This window comes from Mustela nivalis (genome assembly GCF_964662115.1).
Source record: "Mustela nivalis genome assembly, chromosome: 3".
NCBI classification, from domain to species: Eukaryota; Metazoa; Chordata; class Mammalia; order Carnivora; family Mustelidae; genus Mustela; species Mustela nivalis.
In genome coordinates this window covers 127,880,040-127,903,025 of record NC_139022.1, presented here as the reverse complement: position 1 = coordinate 127,903,025, position 22,986 = coordinate 127,880,040, and the positions used below count along the sequence as shown (strand labels likewise).

Sequence of the window (22,986 nt, the reverse complement as noted above, 5' to 3'; positions counted from 1 at the left end):
TGGCTCAGGTCATGGTCTCAGGGCCCTGGGATCGAGCCCCACATCGGGCTCTCTGCTCAGCAGGGAGATGCTTCCCCCACCCCCACCTCCCCTGCCTGCCTCTCTGCATACTTGTGATCTCTCTCTCTGTCAAATAAATAAATAAAATCTTTAAAAAAAAAAAGATCCTAAATGCATTGTTAGGAGTATAAAGTGTAGAGAGAATGCTTGTTTACAGGACCCCTGGGATCATGACCTGAGCCAATGGCAGACACTTAACCAACTGAGCCACCAGGTACCCCTCAATGTATCTGTTTTTATGCCAATACCATACTGTTTTGAGTACTATGGATTTGTAAGAGAGTTTGAAATCAGGGAGCATGATGCCCCCAATTTTGTTCTTCTTTCTCAAGATCACTTTGGCTATTCAGGGTCATTTATGTTTCAATACAAATTTTAGTATTGTTCTATTTCTGTAAAATTTCCCATTTTGATAGGGAATGCGTAGAATCTATAGATTGCTATGGTTGTATGGATATTTTAACAATATTAATTTTCCAATCCACAAGGACAGAGTATCCCTCCATTTATTTGTGTCTTCTTTATTTTTTATTTTTTAAAGATTTTATTTATTTATTTGACAGATAGAGACCAGAAGTGGGCAGAGAGGCGGGAAGGGGGGGGGAGCAGGCTCCCTGCGAGCAGAGAGCCCAATGCAGGGCTCAATCCCAGGACTGTGAGATCATGACCTGAGCCCAAGGCAGAGGCTTAACCCACTGAGCCACCCAGGCGCCAGAATTTTTTGACAGTAATGATTTATAGTATAACATTAAAATACATTTTTATACTATTGAAATCACAGTATACCTTTCAAATAGTATCATCAGAGAAAGATAAATGCTAAAATTCAGTTGTAAATTATAATTTTAATTTTACAAGAAATGTGTTGTGGGTGTGCGATACATAGAATAAAGCCTGAAACAACATTTACCCCAGTGTTAACACAGTGCAGGATATAATCCATGACGACACACAGGTGACATCTGTACTTTTCAAGTTTCTTTGAAGTTCTCGAATTAAGTATTCATACTTGATTATCTGTACTTCTTTTTTGTGCTTAGTAAAAGCCTCAGAAGGCCATTTCATACTATTTCAGTGGTTTTCTGTTTGGATGTAGGAATTGTCCTCCAGTCTTCAACAGAAGCTCTGTTCTTTTCAAGAGGAAATGATGAAAGAGAGGAATCTCTTTGAGGAAGAATTAAAGCAAGCACTGGATGAACTAGATAAATTACAGCAAAAGGAGGAACAATCTGAAAGGCTAGTCAGACAGTTGGAAGAAGAAACAAAATCTCGAGCTGAAGAACTGAAACTCCTAGAAGAAAAGCTGAGAGGGTTTGTATTAATAAGACCTTGTGTCTGATATGACTTCAGATGTTAAAAAGTGTTTTCCAGTACATTCTGTCAGGATACATAGGTCAGTCATGCAAGTAAGTGAGATTGGAATTATTTCACAAATAAGGAATAGAGAGAAGTAAAGTATATCCATAGAATGTTTATGCAAACAAGTATGACAGCCGAAGTCAGAAGCATAGCTTCTTTTTTTTTTTCAGGCCAAAAGTTTAAAAGGATGTTAATAAATGGCCAAAATTTGGGGTTCCCTTACTGCTCGTGTATTGTCTAAAATTATTGGATATCAACATTATAGCAATAACAGATGTAGAAAGAAAACAAAGGTCTGAATCCTACCTTGAACAAGAAACATTTCCGCTTTTCACCTATGCGTACATTAGTTTATGTTGCATAAGTTGCACCTTTAATTACTGAGTACCTGTGCTCTCAGAAGTAGCAATCAAAAAAGCAAAAGAATAGAAAAGAATAACCAAACCTTGGGAAATATTCAAAAATAAGAAATTTAAGGGCGCCTGGGTGGCTCAGTGGGTTAAGCCGCTGCCTTCGGCTCAGGTCATGATCTCAGGGTCCTGGGATCGAGTCCCGCATCGGGCTCTCTGCTCAGCAGGGGGCCTGCTTCCTCCTCTCTCTCTCTGCCTGCCTCTCTGCCTGCTTGTGATCTCTATCTGTCAAATAAATAAATAAAATCTTAAAAAAAAAAAAAAAGAAATTTAAGAGATCTCAAACTTCTCTTTTTTTTTTTCTTTTTTTTTTTTAAGATTTTTTTTATTTATTTGACAGAAAGAGACACAACACAAGCAAGGGGCAAAGGGAGAAGTAGGCTTCCTGCTGTGTAGGGAGCCTGATGTGGGGCTCGATCCCAGAACCCTGAGATCATGACCTGAGCCAAAGGCAGATGTATAATAACTGAGCCATCCAGGCACCCATCTTTTTTCTTTCTTTTCTTTCTTTTTTTCTTTTTCTTTAAATTTTTCTTTTAAGATTTTTAAAAAATTTTTATTTAGTTGACAGAGAGAGATCATAAGCAGGCAGAGAGAGGGGGTGAAGCAGACTCCCCACCAAGCAGAGAGCCCAATATGGGGCACAGACCCAGGACCCCGAGAACACGACCCGAGCTGAATGAAGGCAGAGGCCCAACCCACTGAGCAACCCAGGAGCCCCTCTTTTTTCTTTTTTTTAAAGTATTTCCCACACCCACTATAGGGCTTGAACTCACAACCCCGAGATCAAGAGTCACGTGCTCCACTGACAGCCAGCCAGGTTTGCCTTGGACTTTGCTTTTAATTCTAATCCCCTATTTTTATTACATTATGCATCCTTCTGCACCACATTATTTAAATTAAAATATCCAGGTTGATTCTTAAGTTCAAGTTCCACCTAAAATAATTGTTATTTTAGTCCTTGGGATTTCCGTACTAAAAATATTTCTAAGAAGGAACCAAGAACTATACATGAGTCCGCAGTATTATAATGTATCTAACAACTGTGTATCTCTCTCCTGTTAACATATTTTTACTACAATCCTTTTTCTGTTTTCTTGTGGTAATCAGAGATAAAAAGGAAACAAAGCTTTTATATATAACCTGCTTTTGAGGGGAGCAGTAAGTACCAAAGTGTTATTAGGGGAATTATTCTATGCTGGAGCCAGGCTCAGGGAACAGGCACTTTAAGAAACTGAGTAGATGGGGCGCCTGGGTGCCTCAGTGGGTTAGGCCGCTGCCTTCGGCTCAGGTCATGATCTCAGGGTCCTGGGATCGAGTCCTGCATCGGGCTCTCTGCTCAGCAGGAAGCCTGCTTCCCTCTCTCTCTCTCTCTCTGCCTGCCTCTCTATCTACTTGTGATCTCTCTCTGTCAAAAAAAAAAAAAGAAAAGAAAAGAAACCGAGTAGATGATGTCAGTTTCGGGGAGGAAAGAATGTTGAGACAATCATTTATGCGAACTCAAGGAACTGGGTACAGAGATCAGGAGATAAGGATTTTATTGCTGGATCTGCTAACCAGCTCTGTGATCCTAAGCAAGACAATTCTAATTTCTTTGATTTTCTATTTCATTAGACACAAAATTAAGAGGTTTTAATGAGGGCACCTGGGTGGCTCAGTGGGTTAAGCTGCTGCCTTCAACACAGGTCATGATCTGGGGGCCTGGGATCGAGTCCCGCATCCGGCTCTCTGGTCAGCAGGGAGCCTGCTTCCCTCTCTCTCTCTCTCTCTCTGCCTGCCTCTCTATCTACTTGTGATCTCTCGCTGTCAAATAAATAAATTAAAAATCTTAAAAAAAAAAAAAAAAAAGAGGTTTTAATGACATGCTCTCTAAAGTCCCTTCCAGCCTGGAAATTTTAGAAGCATAAGAAAAAACTAAGAAAATTGAAAGTGATTTCTCTATGGGACAGGAAAGAGAATATTTTTGTCATAAATCCTATACTACTATGTGATTGCTTTCGGCTATTGCTGTATATACTTTTGAAATCCCATACTCATTATAGAAGGAATTTGATGAGGAGAGATGGGGTTACCAAGTGATCGATCTTAAGGAGGGCGCGTGTTTTGCTGAGCACTGGATGTTATATGCACCTAATGAATCGTTGGACACCACAACAAAAACTAATGATGTACTATATGCTGGCTAATTGAACATAATAAATAAATAATTTTTAAAAAAATTTTTTAAATAATTTTTTATTTTATTTATTTGACAGAGAGAAACTAGGCAGAGAGGCAGACAGAGAGGAGGAAGCAGGCTCCCTGCGGAGCAGAGAGCCCGATGTGGGGCTCGATCCCAGGACCCTGGGATCACAACCTGAGCCGAAGGCAGAGGCTTTAACCCACTGAGCCACCCAGGCGCCCCAATAATTTAAAATTTTTAAAAAGGAAGCAATTTGAGGCTCCAGAGTGGCTCAGTGGGTTAAGCCTCTGCTTTTGGCTCAGGTCATGATCTCAGGGTCCTGGGATCTTGAAGCCAACATCAGGCTCTCTGCTCAGCAGGGAGCCTTCCCCACCCTCCCTCCGCCCCGACCTGTCTCTATGCCTACTGGTGATCTCTCTCTGTCAAATAAATAAATAAAATCTTTAAAAAAAAAAAAAAAAAGGGAAGGAATTTGATTAGCTGTTTATTTTCTGTGTCTGACAGCCTATAAATGAATAATAATCTACCAAATGACTTATTGAATCTTTAAGTAATAACAATTTATTATGAAGATTACTGGAATAAATCTATATAGTCCTAAAAACTCTTTTCTTTTCTTTTTAATTTTTCAAGATTCTGTTTGTTTATTTGACAGAAAGCACATGGGAGGGGCTGCAGCTGGCAGAGGGAGAGGAAGAAACAATGCAGGGCTCAATCCCAGGACCCTGGGATCATGACCTGAGCTGAAGGCAGACACTTAACTGACTGAGCCACCCAGGGATCCCTATGAACTTTTTTCAAAGAAATACCAAGTGAAGTTAAAGACACTTAGTATTTCTTAAATATTTAAATGCAGGGACCTTTTTCAATCCAAGTGTTTTTAACTGGTAATTTTTCTTTAGTTTTGGTTGCTGTTGTTAAGATTGTTTTAGTCTTTTTACCCTACCTTCTTCAAAAAAGAATGTTTTAAGTATTTATATAAGTACATGTAATATTGAAAGATAAATTTAGAAATGAATAAATTAGGATAAAAACAAAAGTAAGATAAGGGGGAAGGAAAGATAAGATGAAGCCAGAAGAGAAGTTAGTGCATAAGTAAACATGCTATTAGAAGCAGACTGTAGGGGCACCTGGGTGGCTCAGTGGGTTGAGGCCTCTGCTTTCGGCTCAGGTCATGATCCCAGGGTCCTGGGATCGAGCCCCGCATTGGGCTCTCTGCTGGGCGGGGAGCCTGCTTCCTCTTCTCTCTCTGCCTGCCTCTCTGCCTACTTGTGATCTCTGTCTGTCAAATGAATAAATTAAAAAAAAATTAAAAAAAAAAAAAAAAGAAGCAGACTGTAACGTTAGATCTAAGCTATCCAGTAGTGGATACAAAGACGCAGACTTTGGACACATGATTCACAGTATCAAAAGGTAAATACTAATCCCTTCCTTAGAATAATGATTTGTAATTAGTGTTTTATCTTTTAATTGTTCCCTAGGAAAGAAGCTGAACTGGAAAAAATTAATGCTACTCACAGTCAGACTACCCTGCTTTTACAGGAGAAGTATGATAGTACAGTGCAAAACCTTGGAGACGTTACTGCTCAGTTTGAAAGGTATTTTTCTCGGGAGCCGGCACTCTCAAATATAATATGAGTGGGGAGGTGTGTTTAGCGAAATCTGAAAATATAACCACACTAATAGAGGCGTTGGTTTTACTCTAAATTCCATAATTCCCAGCCATAAATGGGCATTTAGGATTATCACCAGGTAATCTTACTATGCATACAAATTTCCTTTCCTGCCATTTCCATCAAATTTCATGTACTCTCAAACCACTGGCACTTCTGTCTTACTCTCCTGACACCATCTTTTTCCTCACAAAGAATTTTTTTTAAAAATTTTTTTTTTTTAATTTATTTATTTGTCAGAGAGAGAGGGAGAGAGAGCGAGCACAGGCAGACAGAATGGCAGGCAGAGGCAGAGGGAGAAGCAGGCTCCCTGCCAAGCAAGGAGCCCAATGTGGGACTCGATCCCAGGACGCTGGGATCATGACCTGAGCCGAAGGCAGCTGCCTAACCAACTGAGCCACCCAGGCGTCCCACCTCACAAAGAATTTTTAAGGTTTTATCTCCTCATTACCAAACCTGTAAACACACCTGCATTTATGCTTACTCATCATCTCACCTATTACAGGAGGAGTGTTCAGTCTTTTAGCCTTCAGTAACATTATTCCATTTGTCCTTTTCAACTTTTCTACTGAATTTGTCTCAATCAGTATAAAAAAATGTTAATGTGCATTTATCTTTAAAATACATAAATTTGGAGCACCTGGGTGGCTCAGTCATTGAGTGTCTGCCTTCTGTTTGGGTCATGATTCCGGAGTCCTGGGATCAAGCCCCTCATCAGGCTCTTCTTCTCCCTCTCCCACTCCCCCTGCTTGTGTTCCTTCTCTCTCTGTGTGTCTCTCTCTGTCAAATAAATAAATAAAATCTTAAGAAAATAAAATAAAATACATAAATTTTAGGGGCATCTGGGTGGCAGTTGGCTAAGTGACTGCCTTTGGCTCAGGTCATGATCCTGGAGTCCCAGGATCCAGTCCCACATTGGGCTCCCTGCTCAGCGGGAGTCTGCTTCTCCCTCTGACCCTTCCCACTCTCGTGCTTTCTCTCTCTCATTTTTTCTCTTTCAAATAAATAAATGAAATCTTAAAAATAAAATACATAAATTATAGGGGCATCTGGGTGACTCAATCATTTAAGCGTCTGACTCTTCATTTTGGCTCAGGTCATGATCTCAGGGTAATGAGATAGAGTCCCGTGTTCAGCAGGGAGTCTGCTTCTCTCTCCTTCTCTCTGCTTCTCTCTCTCTCCCTCTAGCATACTCACTCAAATCTTAAAAATATATATTTATATATAAATATATATATATATATTTATATAAAATTTTTATATATAAAAAAATACTTAAGCTTTAGGGGTCCCTGGGTAGCTCAGTCTTTTAAGCATCAGACTCTTGGTTTCAGCTCAGGTCTTGATCCCAGGGTCATTAGATCAAACCGCACTTCAGGCTCTGTGTTCAAGATGTGGTCTGCTTGAGATTCTTTCCTTCTTCCTTTCCCTGCCTCTCTGTCTCTTCCTCACCTCCCCACCACTCACTCCCACACATTCTCTCTCTCTCTCTCACACATAAATAAATAAAATCTTTAAAATACATAAATTATATTAATTCCTTTCACTCCTCCACTTCCTTTTGCAGCTATCCAGTAACACCTCTCACTCACAACACCCTTCTTAATCCAAAATTGTACTCATCTTTATAGATTGTCTTGATAGAAGATTATATCTACTGTATTCATTTCCTCACTTCCTATTCTATCTACCTACTTCCCTTTTTAAAAAAATTTTGGGACTCCTGGGTGGCTCAGTTGGTTAAGCGGCTGCCTTCGGCTCAGGTCATGATCCCAGCGTCCTGGGATCGAGTCCCACATCAGGCTCCTTGCTCCTCAGGGAGCCTGCTTCTCCCTCTGACTCTGCCTTCCACTCTGTCTGCCTGTGCTCGCTCTCGCTCGCTCTCTCTCTGACAAATAAATAAATAAAATCTTTAAAAAAAAAAAATTTTATTTCGGGGCACCTGGGTGGCTCAGTGGGTTAAGCCGCTGCCTTCGGCTCGGGTCATGATCTGAGAGTCCTGGGATCGAGTCCCACATTGGGCTCTCTGCTCAGCAGGGTGCCTGCTTCCTCCTCTCTCTCTGCCTGCCTCTCTGCCTACTTGTGATCTCTCTCTGTCAAATAAATAAATAAAATCTTTTAAAAAAATACTTTAAAAAAAAAAATCTTTAAAAAAAAAATTTATTTCGGGGGAAACTATAAATTTCAGGGATAATTTAAGAAATTTGTGTGCATCTCACACCAAGAGCATATTGATACAAACATTTTTATTATATTTAGAGCATTTTGGAATGAAGTCTCTTTTTCTTATATCTATTTTAGTATATTTAATAAATACAAATGATATACAACACATAAATTATAAAACATAAAGATAAAATCAACATGTATGAGTCAGGGGCACCTGGGTGGCTCAGTGGCTTAAGCCTCTGCCTTCGGCTCAGGTCATGGTCTCAGGGTCCTGGGATCGAGCCTCACATCAGGCTCTCTGCTAAGCAGGAGCCTGCTTCTGCCTCTCTCTCTAGCGCCTGCCTCTCTGTCTACTTGTGATTTATCTCTCTGTCAAATAAATAAATAAAATATTTTTTAAAAAATGTATGAATCAATAAAAGACAACCAAACCAGTAAGCCAAAACATTTCAACAATTTGGTATTATATAGGGGTTCTACTACTATCCCATCTGGCTGCTTTCCACCAACAAATAACACCATTTAAAGCATACATTAACAATTTCCTCACTTTTTTCCTGTGTCTAATTTTATAGCATGTGTCTCCATACAAATATATTTTATAATTTTGCCTTTTTCCTGAATCTTGCCAAAAAATGTCATTATGCTCTATGTCATTTCCTGAGACTTGTCTTTATATTCTGCAATATGTATGTTTCAAGAATTGAGTCACATTATTGACTGAGGTTATAGTTTGTTCATAATAACTGCTGTAGAATATTTGATTTTATTAATATAATTTACCCATTCTCACTTTGGGCTTTTGGGTGGTTTTTCATTTCTTTTATTATTTATTTCATTTTATCTTTTTACATCATTATAAGTGTACTCCTTAATCCCCATCCCCTATTTCGTCCATCCCCCCCCACCCACCCCTCTGGTAACAATCAGTTTATTCTCTATAATTAAGAGTCTGTTTCTTGGGACGCCTGGGTGGCTCAGTTGGTTAAGCAGCTGCCTTCGGCTCAGGTCATGATCCCAGCGTCCTGGGATCGAGTCCCACATCGGGCTCCTTGTTCCGCAGGGAGCCTGCTTCTCCCTCTGACTCTGCCTGCCTCTCTGTCTGCCTGTGCTCGCTCTCGCTCGCTGTCTCTCTGACAAAAAAAAAAAAAAAAAAAAAAGAGTCTGTTTCTTGGTTAATCTATTTATTTTTGCTTGTTTGTTTCTTAAATTCCACATGAGCAAAACCATATGGGATTTTTCTTTTTCTGACTTACTGTATTTAGCAGCATACTCTCTGGCTCTATCCATGTTATAGCAAATAGCAAGATTTCATTTCTTTTTTATGAGTGAATATTATTCCATTGTATATATCTACCACATCTTCTGTATGCATTCATCTATCAATGGAAACTGGGACCACTTCCATAGTTTGGCTATTGTTGATAATACTGCCGTAAACATAGGGGTGCATGTATCCCTTTAAATGAATGCTTTTGTATTTAGGGGGAAAATACCCAGCAGTGTGATTACTGGGTCATAGGATATTTCTATTTTTAATTTTTTGATGAACCTCCATACTGTCTTCTGCAGTGGCTGTGCCAGTTAGCGTTCCCAACAGTAGTGCAAGAGGGTGCCTTTTTCTCCACATCCTTGTCAACACTTGTTGTTTTTTGTGTTTTTGAGGTTAGCCATTCTGATAAGTGTGAGGTAATATCTCATTGTAGTTTTGATTTACATTTCTCTGTTGATGAGTCATACTGAGCATCTTTTCATGTGTCTGTTGGCCATCTGGATCTCTGAAAAAATTTCTGTTCATGTCTTCTGCTCATTTGTTAATTGCAGTATTTGTTTTTTAGATACTGAGTTGTATCAGTTCTTTATATATTTTGGATGCTAACCCATCATCAAATATGTCATTTGCAAATATCTTCTCCCACTCAGTATGTTGCCTTTTAGTTGTATTGATTGTTTCTTTTGCTGTGCCAAAACCTTTTATTCTGCTGTGATCCCAGTAGTTTTTTTCCCTTTTATTCCCCTTGCTTCAGGAGACTATATCTAGAAAAATATTACTATAACCAATGTCAGATTAATGTGATGCTCTCTTCAAGGATTTTTATGATTTCAGGTCCACATATAGGTTTTTAATAAATTTTGAGCTTATTTTTGTGTATGGTGAAAGAAAGTGGTCCAGTTTCATTCTTTTTTAGGTAGCTATCCAGTTTTACCAACAACATTTATTGAAGAAATTGTCTTTCTCCTATTGTATATTCCTTCTTCCTTTGTCCAAGATTAATTGTCCATATAATTGTGGGATTATTTCCAGATTTTCTGTTCTGTTTTATTGATCTTTGTGTCTATTTTTATACTTGTACCATACTGTTTTAATTACAACCACTTTGTAATATGACTTGAAATCTAAAGTTGTAGTACCTCAAGTTTTGTTTTCCTTTTTCAAGATTGCTTTGACTGTTTGAGGTCTTTGTGGTTCCATACACATTTGGGGATTGTTTGTTCTAGTTCTATGCAAAAGCTTTTAGTGTTTTGGGTTTTTTTTCTTAATTTTTATTAACATATAATGTATTATTTGCCTCAGGGGTATGGGTCTATGAATTGTCAGGCTTACACACTTCACAGCACTTACCATGTCACATACTGTCGCTTTTGTTGTTTTGATAGGGATAGCATTACATCTGTAGATTGCTTTGGGCAGTTATAGACGTTTTAACAATATTTCTTCTTTCAACCTATGAGCATGGAATGCCTTTCCATTTCCTTATGTCATTTTGAATTTCTTCCATCGATGTTTTATAGTTTTTAGAGTCAGGTTTTTCACTTCTTTGGTTAAATTTATTCCTAGATATTGTTTTTAGTACAATTGTAAATTGTATTTTCTTAATTTCTCTTTCTTCTGCTTCACTATTAGTGTAAAGGAATACAACACATTTCTGTGTATTAGTTTTGTATCCTGTGACTTTACTGAATTCATTTATCAGTTCCAGTAGTTTCTTGGTGCTATCTTTAGGGTATTCTATACATAATGTCGTGTACTTTGCAAATAGAGTTTCACTTACTTACCAGTTGGGATGCTTTTTATTTCTTTTTGTTGTCTAATTGCTGTCGCTAGGGTTTGCAGTACTATGTTGAATAAAAGTGGTGGAGTAAACATCCTTGTCTTGTTCCTGATCTTAAAGGAAAAGCTCTTTTATTTTTTTTTGTTTGTTTGTTTGTTTTTAAAGATTTTATTTATTTGACAGATTACAAGTAGGCAGAGAGGCAAGCAGAAAGGGGGAAGGGGTAGCAGGCTCCCTGCTGAGCAGAGAGCCCAGTGCGGTTTGATCCCAGGGCACTGAGATTATGACCTGAGCCAAATGCAGAGGTTTAACCCACTGAGCACCCAGGTGCCCTGGAAAAGCTCTTTTCTTAAAGGAAGAGCTCTTCCTGGGGCGCCTGGGTGGCTCAGTGGGTTAAAGCCTCTGCTTTCGGCTCAGGTCATGGTCCCAGGGTCCTGGGATTGAGCCCCAGGTCGGGCTCTCTGCTCCGCAAGGAACCTGCTTACTCCCCCCTCTCTCTCTGCCTACTTGTGATTTCTCTCTGTCAAATAAATAAAATCTTTAAAAAAAAAAAAAAAAAAGGAAGAGCTCTTCCTAAAAGAAAAGCTCTCAGTTTTTCACTATTGGCTATGATGTTGCCTGTGGGTTTTTCATAAAAGGTCTTTATTATGTTGAGGTATATTCCCTCTAGACCTACTTTGCAGAGAGTTTTTATCATGAATGGATGTTGTACTTTGTTAAATGTTTTTCTGCTTCTGTTGAAAGGTTCATATGGGAATGCCTTTAAGCTCAGCTTAAGGTGTGCTTTAGTTTTCTTTTCCTTTTTTTAAGATTTATTTATACTCTTATTTATGAGAGAGAGAGAAAGCACACTTGCACATATGCACAAGTGTGGGAGAGAGTGAAGGAGAGGGCAAAGCAGACTCCCAGCTAAGTGGGGAGCCCTTTGCAGGGCTCCATCCCAGGGTTCAGATCATGACCTGAGCCAAAGGCAGACATTTAACCAACTGAGCCACACATAACCCCTCTAGTTTTCTTCATGACATAAATTTTATTATACATATATTTTCCCATTTTTTTTGCAAAGACCTGGAGAGGCATTTCCTTGTCTTCCCCACAAGAGCATAAACCCTGTGACAGTAGGTGCAGGGATCATATATTTGTTTTGGAGTAATTTTCATGTTTTGTATACTTCATACACATAGTAGGCACTCAATATTTTTATCCTTGAATGAGCAGCATATGCCATATAAGCTCATTAGTACTGACCTCAGAATACTGAATTTTTACCTCCGTAAATGCATGGTATTTTATAAGGGGTTTGTTTGTGTTACCTTAAACTGTATAAAATAAAAACTACTGAGCTATATGTTTATCATGCATACAATAGTTAGAAAAATCCTTCAACTTTTTATTTTCCTTTTAATAAGTTATAAAGCATTAACAGCTAGTGAGATAGAAGATCTTAAGCTGGAGAATTCATCACTTCAGGAAAAAGTGGCCAAGGCCGAGAAAAGTGCAGAGGACATTCATCATCAGATATTGGCAACTGAGAATGCAAATCAGGAATATGCAAGGTATGTGAGAGAACTAAAACCTGCCCACACTTGTAGCCTTACAACTGTTAAGATAATTTAATGTCGTTGAAAGCCAGCTACTAAGTGTTGCAGGGAATTGTAATTTCATGACTTGCTTTGGGTGATCTTCAATTACAAATTAAAGGTTTACATGGTTTAAAAAGTACAATTTTTGGAGAGTTCCTTGAGTTTGTTTTGTTGGTTTGTTTTGTTAAGTAAAAAAAAGAGGAAATGTTACTAAAGTGGCCATAAAATGTTTAAAGGACTCTTCTCTCTCAAACTGAAGGATGCTTCTAGATCTGCAGACCAAGTCAGCACTTAAAGAAGCAGAAATCAAAGAAATCACAATCTCGTCTCTTAAAACAATAACTGATTTGCAGAACCAACTCAAGCAACAAGGTGAAGAGTTCAAGAAACAACTCGAAGAGGAAGAAGCAAGGTAATCTAGGTTTAGAACCTGACTGCCTCAGTTATTTATTCTAATATACTATGTTTTAAAATTTCATTTCTCCTTACAGAAAAGCTGGAAAAGAAAACACAGTGGCAGAGTTAACTGAGGAAATGAATAAGTGGCGTCTCCTTTATGAAGAACTATATAATAAAACAAAACCTTTTCAGGTTTGTCAGCTGGGACTATGCTCACTTTTGTTTCTTTTAGGCATTCACTTTGTTCCCTGTCACAGTCAACACAGTGACTTGGTTTCTCTGAAAGATCACTTTGCTTTATATTTACAGTGCCAGTTTAACTCCTACTAAAGGAGACATACATTTTTTTTTAATTCTTATGCATACATTTTTTTGTGTAGTTTTTATAGGCTAAAAATTACTTTTTTAAAAAATTTTATTTATTTATTTGATAGAGATCGCAAGTAGGCAGAGAGGCAGGCAGAGAGAGAGGAGGAAGCAGACTCCCCGCTGAGCAGAGAGCCCAACTTGGGGCTTGATCCCAGGACCCTGGGATCATGACCCGAGCTGAAGGCAGAGGCTTAACCCACTGAGCCACCCAGGCGCCCCTAAAAATTACTTTCTAATAAGAGATGTAATAGCTTAGCAGGCTGTCCTGATATAAGTTTTTGATAATTTATGTAAATCTGTGATCCTTAATTTTGTTACACTCTTTCTGTGTTTCTCAAATTAATATACAATCTTAAGGGGCGCCTGGGTGGCTCAGTGGGTTGGGCCTCTACCTTCCGCTCAGGTCATGATCTCAGGGTCCTGGGATCGAGCCCCGCATCGGGCTCTCTGCTCAGCAGGGAGCCTGCTTCCCCCTCTCTCTCTGCCTGCCTCTCTGCCTACTTGTGATCTCTGTCTGTCAAATAAATAAAAATAAAGTTTTAAAAAAAAATACATACACACACACACACACACACACACACACTGATCTTAAAAAAAGATAAAAACTGGGGCGCCTGGGTGGCTCAGTGGGTTGAGGCCTCTGCTTTCGGCTCAGGTCATGATCCCAGGATCCTGGGATCGAGCCCCGCATCGGGCTCTCTGCTCAGCAGAGAGCCTGCTTCTTCCTCTCTCTCTCTGCCTGCCTCTCTGCCTGCTTGTAATCTCTGCCTGTCAGTAAATAAATAAAAAATCTTTTTAAAAAAAAAAAAAGATAAAAACTAATGTTACCACTTAAAAAAGTGAGAGTGTTGATTATAACATGGTGATCCAGCTGACACACAGATTAGGCTGTCTAGCTTGCCTTCTCTCCCTGTGTTTTAGTGATCCTGGAAATGAAATACACCAAAGTTTTTTTAAGGAGTCTCACTGAATTTAAGGAGAGCCCTGAGAATATGATCTGTTTTCATCCATCATTTTGTTTTTTATTTTTGTATTTGAGTTTCCTTTGTAGTTCATATGAGACATGTAAATTTATTATTTCTAAGTCTATTTTAAAAAACTCTTTTTCAGCTACAACTGGATGCATTTGAAGCAGAGAAACAGGCTTTGTTGAATGAACATGGTGCAGCTCAGGAACAACTAAATAAACTAAGAGATTCATATGCTAAATTACTGGGTCATCAAAATCTAAAGCAAAAAATCAAGCATGTTGTGAAACTGAAAGATGAAAACAGCCAACTCAAATCGGTTTGTAAAATAACACTTCATTCTCTTGAAGGTATTAGGGTGGGGCATTTGTTATTCTAACTATAAAATTTAAGTTAAAGGAAGGACTTTGGTATCAGAAAAAACTAAGTTTATAGAGGAACATCCATCTGAGAATTACAGATTTATTTTAGAGTGTTGACCAGATGGCTATTAACGTTCTCAGGTTTCCAACTACTTCCTTAGTATAATGGAAATCACTAGTGTAATTGGAAGACTTCGTAAAGCTTTACACATCCATTTCGATTTACAAAACAGCAAAGTCCTTGGTATAAATAAATATAAAGACAAGCAGTATACAAAAATAGTTTAAGCATTTGGGGTACCTGGCTGGCTCAGTTGGTAGAATATGTGACTCCGGATCTCAGGCTCATGAGTTCAAGCCCACATTGCGCGTAGAGATTACTTAAGAAAAAGATAGTTAAGTATTTTTTAAGTTTTTTTTTTTTAACAGCTTTATTAAGATATAATTCATATACCATACAAGTCACCCAGTTAAAGTATTCAAGTCAGTGGTTTTTAGGACATTCACAGATATGCAACCATCTCCACAGTTTTAGAACATTTGTATCAAAATGAAAATTGAAACCCCTTACTTTTTTTTTTTTTTTTTAAGATTTTACTTACTTGTTTGACACAGATAGAGAGATCACAAGTAGGCAGAGAGAGGGGGAAGCAGGCAAGCAGAAAGCCCGATTCGAGGGTCAATCCCAGGACCCTGAGATCATGACCTGAGCGAAAGGCAGAGGCTTAACCCACTGAGCCACCCAGCCACCCCAAAACCCCTTACCTTTTTTTTTTTTAAGATTTTTTTATTTTATTTTTTTATTTGACAGATAGAGATCACAACTAGGTAGAGAGGCAGGCAGAGAGAAAGTGGGGGAAGCAGGCTTTCTGCTGAGCAGAGAGCCCCCATACAGGGCTCGATCCCAGGACCTTGGGATCACGACCTGAGCGCAAGGCAGAGGCTTTAACCCACTGAACCACCCAGGCGCCCCAAACCGTTTACCTTTTAACTGTCATCTCCCCATCTCCTCATTCACCCCTCCCATCACTTATTTACTTTCTGTCTCCATAAATTTCTCTGTTCTGGATATTTTCTATTGGTGCACTCAAATAATATGAGGTCTTTCGTGATTAGCTTCTTTTGATTAACAGTGTTTTCAAAGTTCATGCATGTTGTAGCGTGTATCAGTAATTCATTCTTCTTTATGACCAAATAATACTTCATTTTGTGAATATCTCCCATTTTATTTATCCATTTCAGTTGATAGACATTTTACTTGTTTCCACCTTTGAGCTATTGTATAACTCACTACTATATACATTCATATGCAAGTTCTTGTGTGGACATATTTTGGTTTCTCTTGGGTAATACTTAAAAGTGAAATTGCTTGGTAACTTGGTGACTTTGTGTTGGTTTGAAGAACTATTTTCCAAAGCAACTATATCTTTCTGTATTCCACCTGCAATATATGAGGGTTCCAGTTTTTCCACATCTTATCAACACTTCTTGTTACCTTATTTCTTCATTCTGACCATAGTAGTGGTTGTGAAAGGATACCTAATTATGGTTGACTTGCATTTCCATGATGACTAATGATGTTGACCATTTTTCATGTGCTTATCAGTCATTTGTATCTCTTTCCTGGAAGAACTATCTATTCATGTCCTTTGCCCGTTTTTAATTGGATTATTGTTTGTTTGTTTGTTTTAATTAAATTATGAGGGTTCTTTATATGTGTTTGTTCCTTATCAGATTTATTACTTGAAACTTGAAACTATCTTCTCTCATTCTGTACATTGTCATTTCACTTTGGGTTTTTTTTTTTTTAAGATTTTATTTATTCACTTGACAGAGAGAGAGATCACAAGTAGGCAGAGAGGCAGGCAGAGAGAGAAGGGAAAACAGGCTCACAGCTGAACAGAGAGCCCAATGTGGGGCTCTATCCCAGGACTCTGAGATCATGACCTGAGCTGAAAGCAGAGGCTTAACCCACTGAGCCACCCAGGTACCCGGTCATTTCACTTTCTTAATGATGTTGATTGAAGCACAAAATTTTTGCCAAAGCCCAACATGTCTCTTTTTTCATTTGTCTATTGTTCTTTGGCATTTAACAATCCTTTGCCAAATCCTAGGTCATGAAGATTTATCTCTGTTTTCTTCTAAGAGTTTTACAGTTTTAGCTTTTACATTTAGGTCATTGATCCATTTGAGGTTTTTATATACAGTGTGAAGTAAGGGTCTAACTATTCTTTAGCATGTGGATATCTAGTTGTTCTCTTTTCTTTTTTTTTTTCAAAGATTTTATTTATTAATTTGACAGACAGAGATCACAAATAGACAGAGTAGCAGGCAGAGAAAGAGGAGGAAGCAGGCTCCCCGCCAAGCAGAGAGCCCAATGCAAGGCTCAATCCCAGAACCCTGGGATCATGACCTGAGCCGAAGGCAGAGGCTTTAACCCTCTGAGCCACCCAGGCACCCCTCTAGTTGTTCCCTTGCCATTTGTTAAAAGATACTATTCTTTCCCTATTGAATAGTCTTAACATCCTCTTGAAAATCAACTTACCGTTTATTTACAGTTTATTTCTAGACTCTCAAATATATTCCCTGATCTATCCTTGTACTTCCATACTGTCTTGATTACTAGTGGTTTGTAATAAATTTTAAAACCAGAAAGCATGAATCATCCTACTTTCTCCTGTTTCAAGACTATTCTGGGTCCCTTGCAATTCCATATGAATTCCAGAACCAGCTATTCAACTTTTACAAAGAAGTCATTTAAGATTCATATGGGAATTATGTTGAGTGTGTAGATAGGCATGAGGTATTACCATCTTAACTATGTTACATCTTCTGATCCATGAAAGTCAGATGTTTTTCCAACTATTTAGATCTTTAATTTCTTTCAACAATGTTTTGGCATTTTCAAAATGTAAGTTTTACACTCCGTTTGTTGAATTTATTCCTCAGTATTTTATCCTTTTTAATGATATTGTATGTGAAGTTATATATGAATTTCATTTTTAGATGGTTCGTTGCAAGTATATAGAAATAAAATTGATTTTTGTGTACTGGTCTTGTATTCTCCAATCTTGTTGAACTCATTTATTTGTTGTAAGAGTTTTTTTAGTGGCTTCCTTAGGATTTTCTGTATAGAAGGTCTTTCATAAATAGAGGTAGTTTTACTTCTAACAATGCATTTGATTACTTTTGCTTGCCTAAGTCCCTGGAAAGGACCTCAAGACAATGTTGAATAGAAGTGATAGGAGTGAACATCCTTGTTTTGGTCCTGATTTGGGGGAAAGCTTTCACACTTTCACCATTAAGTATGCTATTAGCTTTGCGTCTGTTATAGATACTCTTTATCAAGTTGAGTAAGTTTCCATTACTAGTTTTTTTAGTGTTTTTATCATGAAAGTGTGTTAAATTTTTCAGATGCCTTTTCTGTGTCTATAACATAATCACATGACTTTCATTCTATTGATATGATTTCTTTTTTTTTTTTTTTTAAGATTTTATTTATTTATTTGACAGAGAGAAATCACAAGTACACTGAGAGGCAGGCAGAGAGAGAGAGAAGGAAGCAGGCTCCCTGCTGAGCAGAGAGCCCGATGCCGGACTCGATCCCAGGATCCTGAGATCATGACCTGAGCCGAAGGCAGCGGCTTAACCCACTGAGCCACCCAGGCGCCCCTATTGATATGATTTCTTAAATTAATTGATTTTTGGATATGTAATTAACCTTGCATTTGTGATAAATTTCACTTGGTCATGGTATAGAATTCCCTTTTTATGTTGCTGGATTCACTTTGCTAATTTTTGCTAAGGATTTTTTTCATCCATATTCCCAACAGATACTGGTCTATAGGTTTTATGTAATATCTTTGTCTGGTTTTGGTATCAAGATAATGCTGATCTTATAAAATTAGTTGGGAAAAATTTTGTCTTTTTTACTTTTTGAAATAGTTTGTGAATAATTGGTATTAATTCTTCACTGAATATGCAGTAGAATTCAATAGTGAAGCCATCTGGACCTTGACTTTTCTTTGTGGGTAGTTTTTGATTACTATTCAGTCTTTTCACTATGAATCTATTCAGATTTACTTTCTTTTTGAGACAGTTTCAGTAGTTTGTGTCTTTATAGGAATTTGTCCATTTCATTTCAGTTATCTGATTTATGGATATATAACTGTTCATAGTACTTTTTTATAATCTTTATAATTTTGGTAAGGTCAGGTATCATATCCCTTCTTTCATTTCGGAGTCTAATAATTTGAATATTCTCATTTTGTTTATTTATTTGTTTATTTATGTTTCTTTACCTCTATGAATATATTTGTAATGGCTATTTTAAAATCTTTTTTGGATAATTCCAGTATCTGGTTACTCTTGCAGGCAGTTTTGGTCACCTGCTTTTTTCCATTGTATAGGTCATGCTTTCCTGTGTATTTGTACATTTTTGTCAGGTAGTGGATATTTTAGGTTACATATTATAGCACTTCTGGTTACAGCCCTCTCCTTCCAGGCCTGTTATTTTCTTGTTCACTTGTTTGATAATTGGTGGATTATACCAGTGAATTCTGTTCCTTCTCTCCACCCCCAGTAGTGTTGTCCCTCTGATGTTACTACTCAGGACAGTTTAGTTTAGAACATGCACACGATCATCCTGGCATGACACTGATTTTGGTAGGGCTGTCTTCCTCTATTTCCCTGATCACTTGTTAAATTCTTGCTAGTTGCTAGATTACTAGTTGGTATTGCTCTATTATCTTCAGCAGTGTCCTGGTATATAACTGCTCTTCAAACTAACCCAATTAAATTCTTGCTCTTTCATTGGAATTGTATCTGAGGTCAATGATTATGTTCTGACTTAGAAGGGCTCCTCCCAGCTGTCTTATTCATCAGTTTTATTTTTATTTTTTTTTTAAGATTTTGTTTATTTATTTGACAGAGAGAAATCACAAGTAGACGGAGAGGCAGGCAGAGAGAGGGAGAGAGGAAAGCAGGCTCCCTGCTGAGCAGAGAGCCCGATGCGGGACTCGATCCCAGGACCCTGAGATCATGACCTGAGCCGAAGGCAGCGGCTTAACCCACTGAGCCACCCAGGCTCCCCTGTTCATCAGTTTTAAACCTACAATTTAGCCTACATTATTTTTTAAAAGATTTTATTTATTTATTTGACAGAGATCAAAAGTAGGCAGAGAGGCAGGCAAAAAGAGAGAGAGGGGAAGCAGGCTTGCTGCTGAGCAGAGAGCCCGATGTCTGGCTGGATTCCAGGACCCTGAGATCATGACCCAAGCTGAAGGCAGAGGCCCAACCCACTGAGCCACGCAGGTGCCCCTTAGCCTACATTTTGAATCACCACCCAGTTCCCTTTGACCACCAGCTCTGTGATAATTCACAGCACCCTTCAGCTTGAACTTCTCTCAGTTCTATTCCAAGTAAAATCAGCCCTTTTGGCAAGAAATTAGGAGCTATGTGTTTTATAGCCTACTTTCTCCCCTCCGGCCCTGGCCCCCAGAAAAAATCTCTGAGACAGGGTTCTGGAGCTGAAGTTGGAGAAAATGACCAGCTTTTCTCTGAGTGACACATCTGGCATAGGAACTGAGTATTTGGTGGACTTGGGGGAAAGGGGAACAGCCTGCGGTTCTCTCAGCTTGCCTCTCCTGGTTTCACTGGGAAGCAGGTTAGTGGAGCTGTCGTTCCAGTGGTTGATCTCTGCATTTAATTTAGAGATGAACTTTTATCAGAAACATAGCTTTGTCATTGTAGAGTGACAAGAAGATTTAAATGTCTCATTTTGTCACAGCCCTTCAGAGTCATTTTTATTTTGTATTCTTTTTTTTTTTTTTTTAAAGATTTTATTTATTTATTTGACAGAGAGAAATCACAAGTAGACAGAGAGGCAGGCAGAGAGAGGGAGAGAGGAAAGCAGGCTCCCTGCTGAGCAGAGAGCCCGATGCGGGACTCGATCCCAGGACCCTGAGATCATGACCTGAGCCGAAGGCAGCGGCTTAACCCACTGAGCCACCCAGGCGCCCCTATTTTATATTCTTAAAGCCTGTATCTAGTAGTGATTTTTGCCTTTTAATTTGGTAAAAGAACAACTTTGGAATTCGTCAGTAAAGTGGATAACACACTTCACCAACATGAACTTTAATTATTTACTGTCTATATTTTTCTTAATAGGAGGTGTCAAAACTCCGCTCTCAGCTTGCTAAAAGAAAACAAAATGAGACAAAACTTCAGGAGGAATTGAATAAAGTTCTTGGTATCAAACATTTTGATCCTTCAAAGGCTTTTCTTCATGAAAGCAAAGAAAATTTTCCTCTCAAAACACCATTGAAAGAAGGTAAGAAATGAATAAATGTGTAAGTGACATCTTCCTTTGGGTTTGCTTTGACAGCATTTCCCAAGTTCTCCTTTTTTATGAACTGTGAGAATTTGTTGACAATTTCTGAAGTACTAAATCCATACTAAGATTTTTGTATAAATGCCTTTTCTTTCCTCCTTTTTACTCTCAGTTTTCCTCATGTCTAGGTCCCACTTTCAAACCCAGTTATGTCCCATCTTCCTTGAAGCCTTGTCTGACTTTTTTGCTTCTACCTACCCACCAACCCCACCTACCCCCAGAATTGTTCCCTCTTTCATTCCCGCAAAATTTTAACCTAAATGTTGAATTTGTAGGTGTGAAGAAGTAAAGTTTTCTTTTTTGACTATGAATCTTTTTATCTTTGACAATAAATTAACATCGGTTGAAATAGTGAATGAAGAAATGTAATTATGTGGGACACCTGGCTGGCTCAGTTGGAGGAGAATGCAACTCTTGATCTCAGGTCATGAGTTTGAGCCCCACATTAGGTATAGAGATGACTTAAATAAATAAAACTTTAGGGGCGCCTGGGTGGCTCAGTGGGTTAAGCCGCTGCCTTCGGCTCAGGTCATGATCTCAGCGTCCTGGGATCGAGCCCCGCGTCAGGCTCTCTGCTCCGCAGGGAGCCTGCTTCCCTTTCTCTCTCTCTCTGCCTGCCTCTCTGCCTACTTGTGATCTCTGTCTGTCAAATAAATAAATAAATAAAATCTTTTTTTAATAAATAAATAAATAAAACTTTTAAAAAATTTTTCAAATAGAAATATAATTATGCTACAGAACGCAAACATTGCTTCACCTACTTTATAGAAGATAAGAAATGCCTATTTTTAATTTATAATGACTGATGCATTAGTTTTAACTTAGAAGACTAATACCTCTTTCTGATGATTCTTCCAGGCAATACAAACTGCTCTTGAGCTCCTATGGACTTTTAAGAATGATGCAAGTAAACATCAGAAAGACCTGTTAAAAATTATTTTATTCTTACTATTTTTATTATTGTTATTGCTTTTGTTGCTGTTACTATGTTTTTAATGAATGTTTTTAATGTATTTAATGTTAACTTCCTATTTTTAAGTATGTGAAGGGAAGTTCAATATTTACCAGCATGACTTCTGATATTTTATTTTGTATTGTCTGTACCTCCTCCTCGATGCTTACCTTTATCACCTTATCCTACACCTTCTCACAGGCTTTCCAACTTACAACTCATCTCATCCAATCAATATTCCTTTAAAAAATTTTCAGATTATTATCCCCCTACTCTGAAACCTTAGATGGTTTCCAGATTCTAATCATAGGTTTTTAGCTGGATACCGGAGGCCTTTTCTAAGCTGAACCTCTAAAGCTAGGCTAAAACACCTTGGTTTGTTCCTGCCTCTACTTGGATCGTCTAATAAGGCTCCTTCTGTCATACCCATCATCCATTTATCCAGTTGAAATAAGAAAAAAGGGTATGCCGAACTCCACAGTAATCTCTGTCTCTTACCAGGGACACTGAGTTGGTCAGTAATTTGCAGATTCCTCCTGAATTAAAATCTAGAGTTTTGCCTGAAAATCTGCATTTTTAATAAACTGTGCAGTCAATTCTTAGATACACTAAAAATCTAAGAAACTATCCTCAAGAGAATTTGTCTTAGTGTGCTTGGCTTCTGACAACTGGCTGCTTGATTAATATTTGTGTAATAGGAAATAAAACCACACATTAGTCATTTATGCATTATTCAACTGGTATTATATAAAATTACATTAATGGTTTTATTTAAGGTATATTTCTTTTCTTTGCTCTGCCCTCCCTACCTTGTATCCAGAATCATATATGGTAGTATATTATTTAGAAAATGGTGATTCTTCATCTAAAATAACTGATTTACAAAGTTGGTATGCTACTATAAGCCACAAGTTCAGAAGAAATGTAGAAACTAGAATTATTTTTTAATTTTAAAATTTTTTTATAAACATATAATATATTATTAGCCCCAGGGGTACAGACAGGTCTGTGAATCTCCAGGTTTACACACTTCACAGCACTCACCATAGCACATAC

At 38.1% G+C, this 22,986-nt stretch overlaps 1 protein-coding gene across 1 annotated transcript in view; it reads left to right on the top strand.

Annotated features, from left to right (window-relative positions):
- The window catches only part of HMMR (hyaluronan mediated motility receptor), a 39,673-nt gene extending 17,018 nt beyond the window's left edge, over positions 1 to 22,655 (top strand). The window contains exons 11-18 of the mRNA XM_082724544.1: positions 1,157 to 1,371; positions 5,493 to 5,609; positions 12,316 to 12,462; positions 12,749 to 12,901; positions 12,981 to 13,080; positions 14,368 to 14,544; positions 20,756 to 20,918; positions 21,837 to 22,655. Coding sequence (XP_082580670.1) covers positions 1,157 to 1,371; positions 5,493 to 5,609; positions 12,316 to 12,462; positions 12,749 to 12,901; positions 12,981 to 13,080; positions 14,368 to 14,544; positions 20,756 to 20,918; positions 21,837 to 21,856 — 1,092 coding nt within the window. The 3' untranslated portion in view covers positions 21,857 to 22,655. The remainder of the gene's footprint in view (positions 1 to 1,156; positions 1,372 to 5,492; positions 5,610 to 12,315; positions 12,463 to 12,748; positions 12,902 to 12,980; positions 13,081 to 14,367; positions 14,545 to 20,755; positions 20,919 to 21,836) is intronic.
- The last annotated feature ends 331 nt before the right edge of the window (positions 22,656 to 22,986 follow it).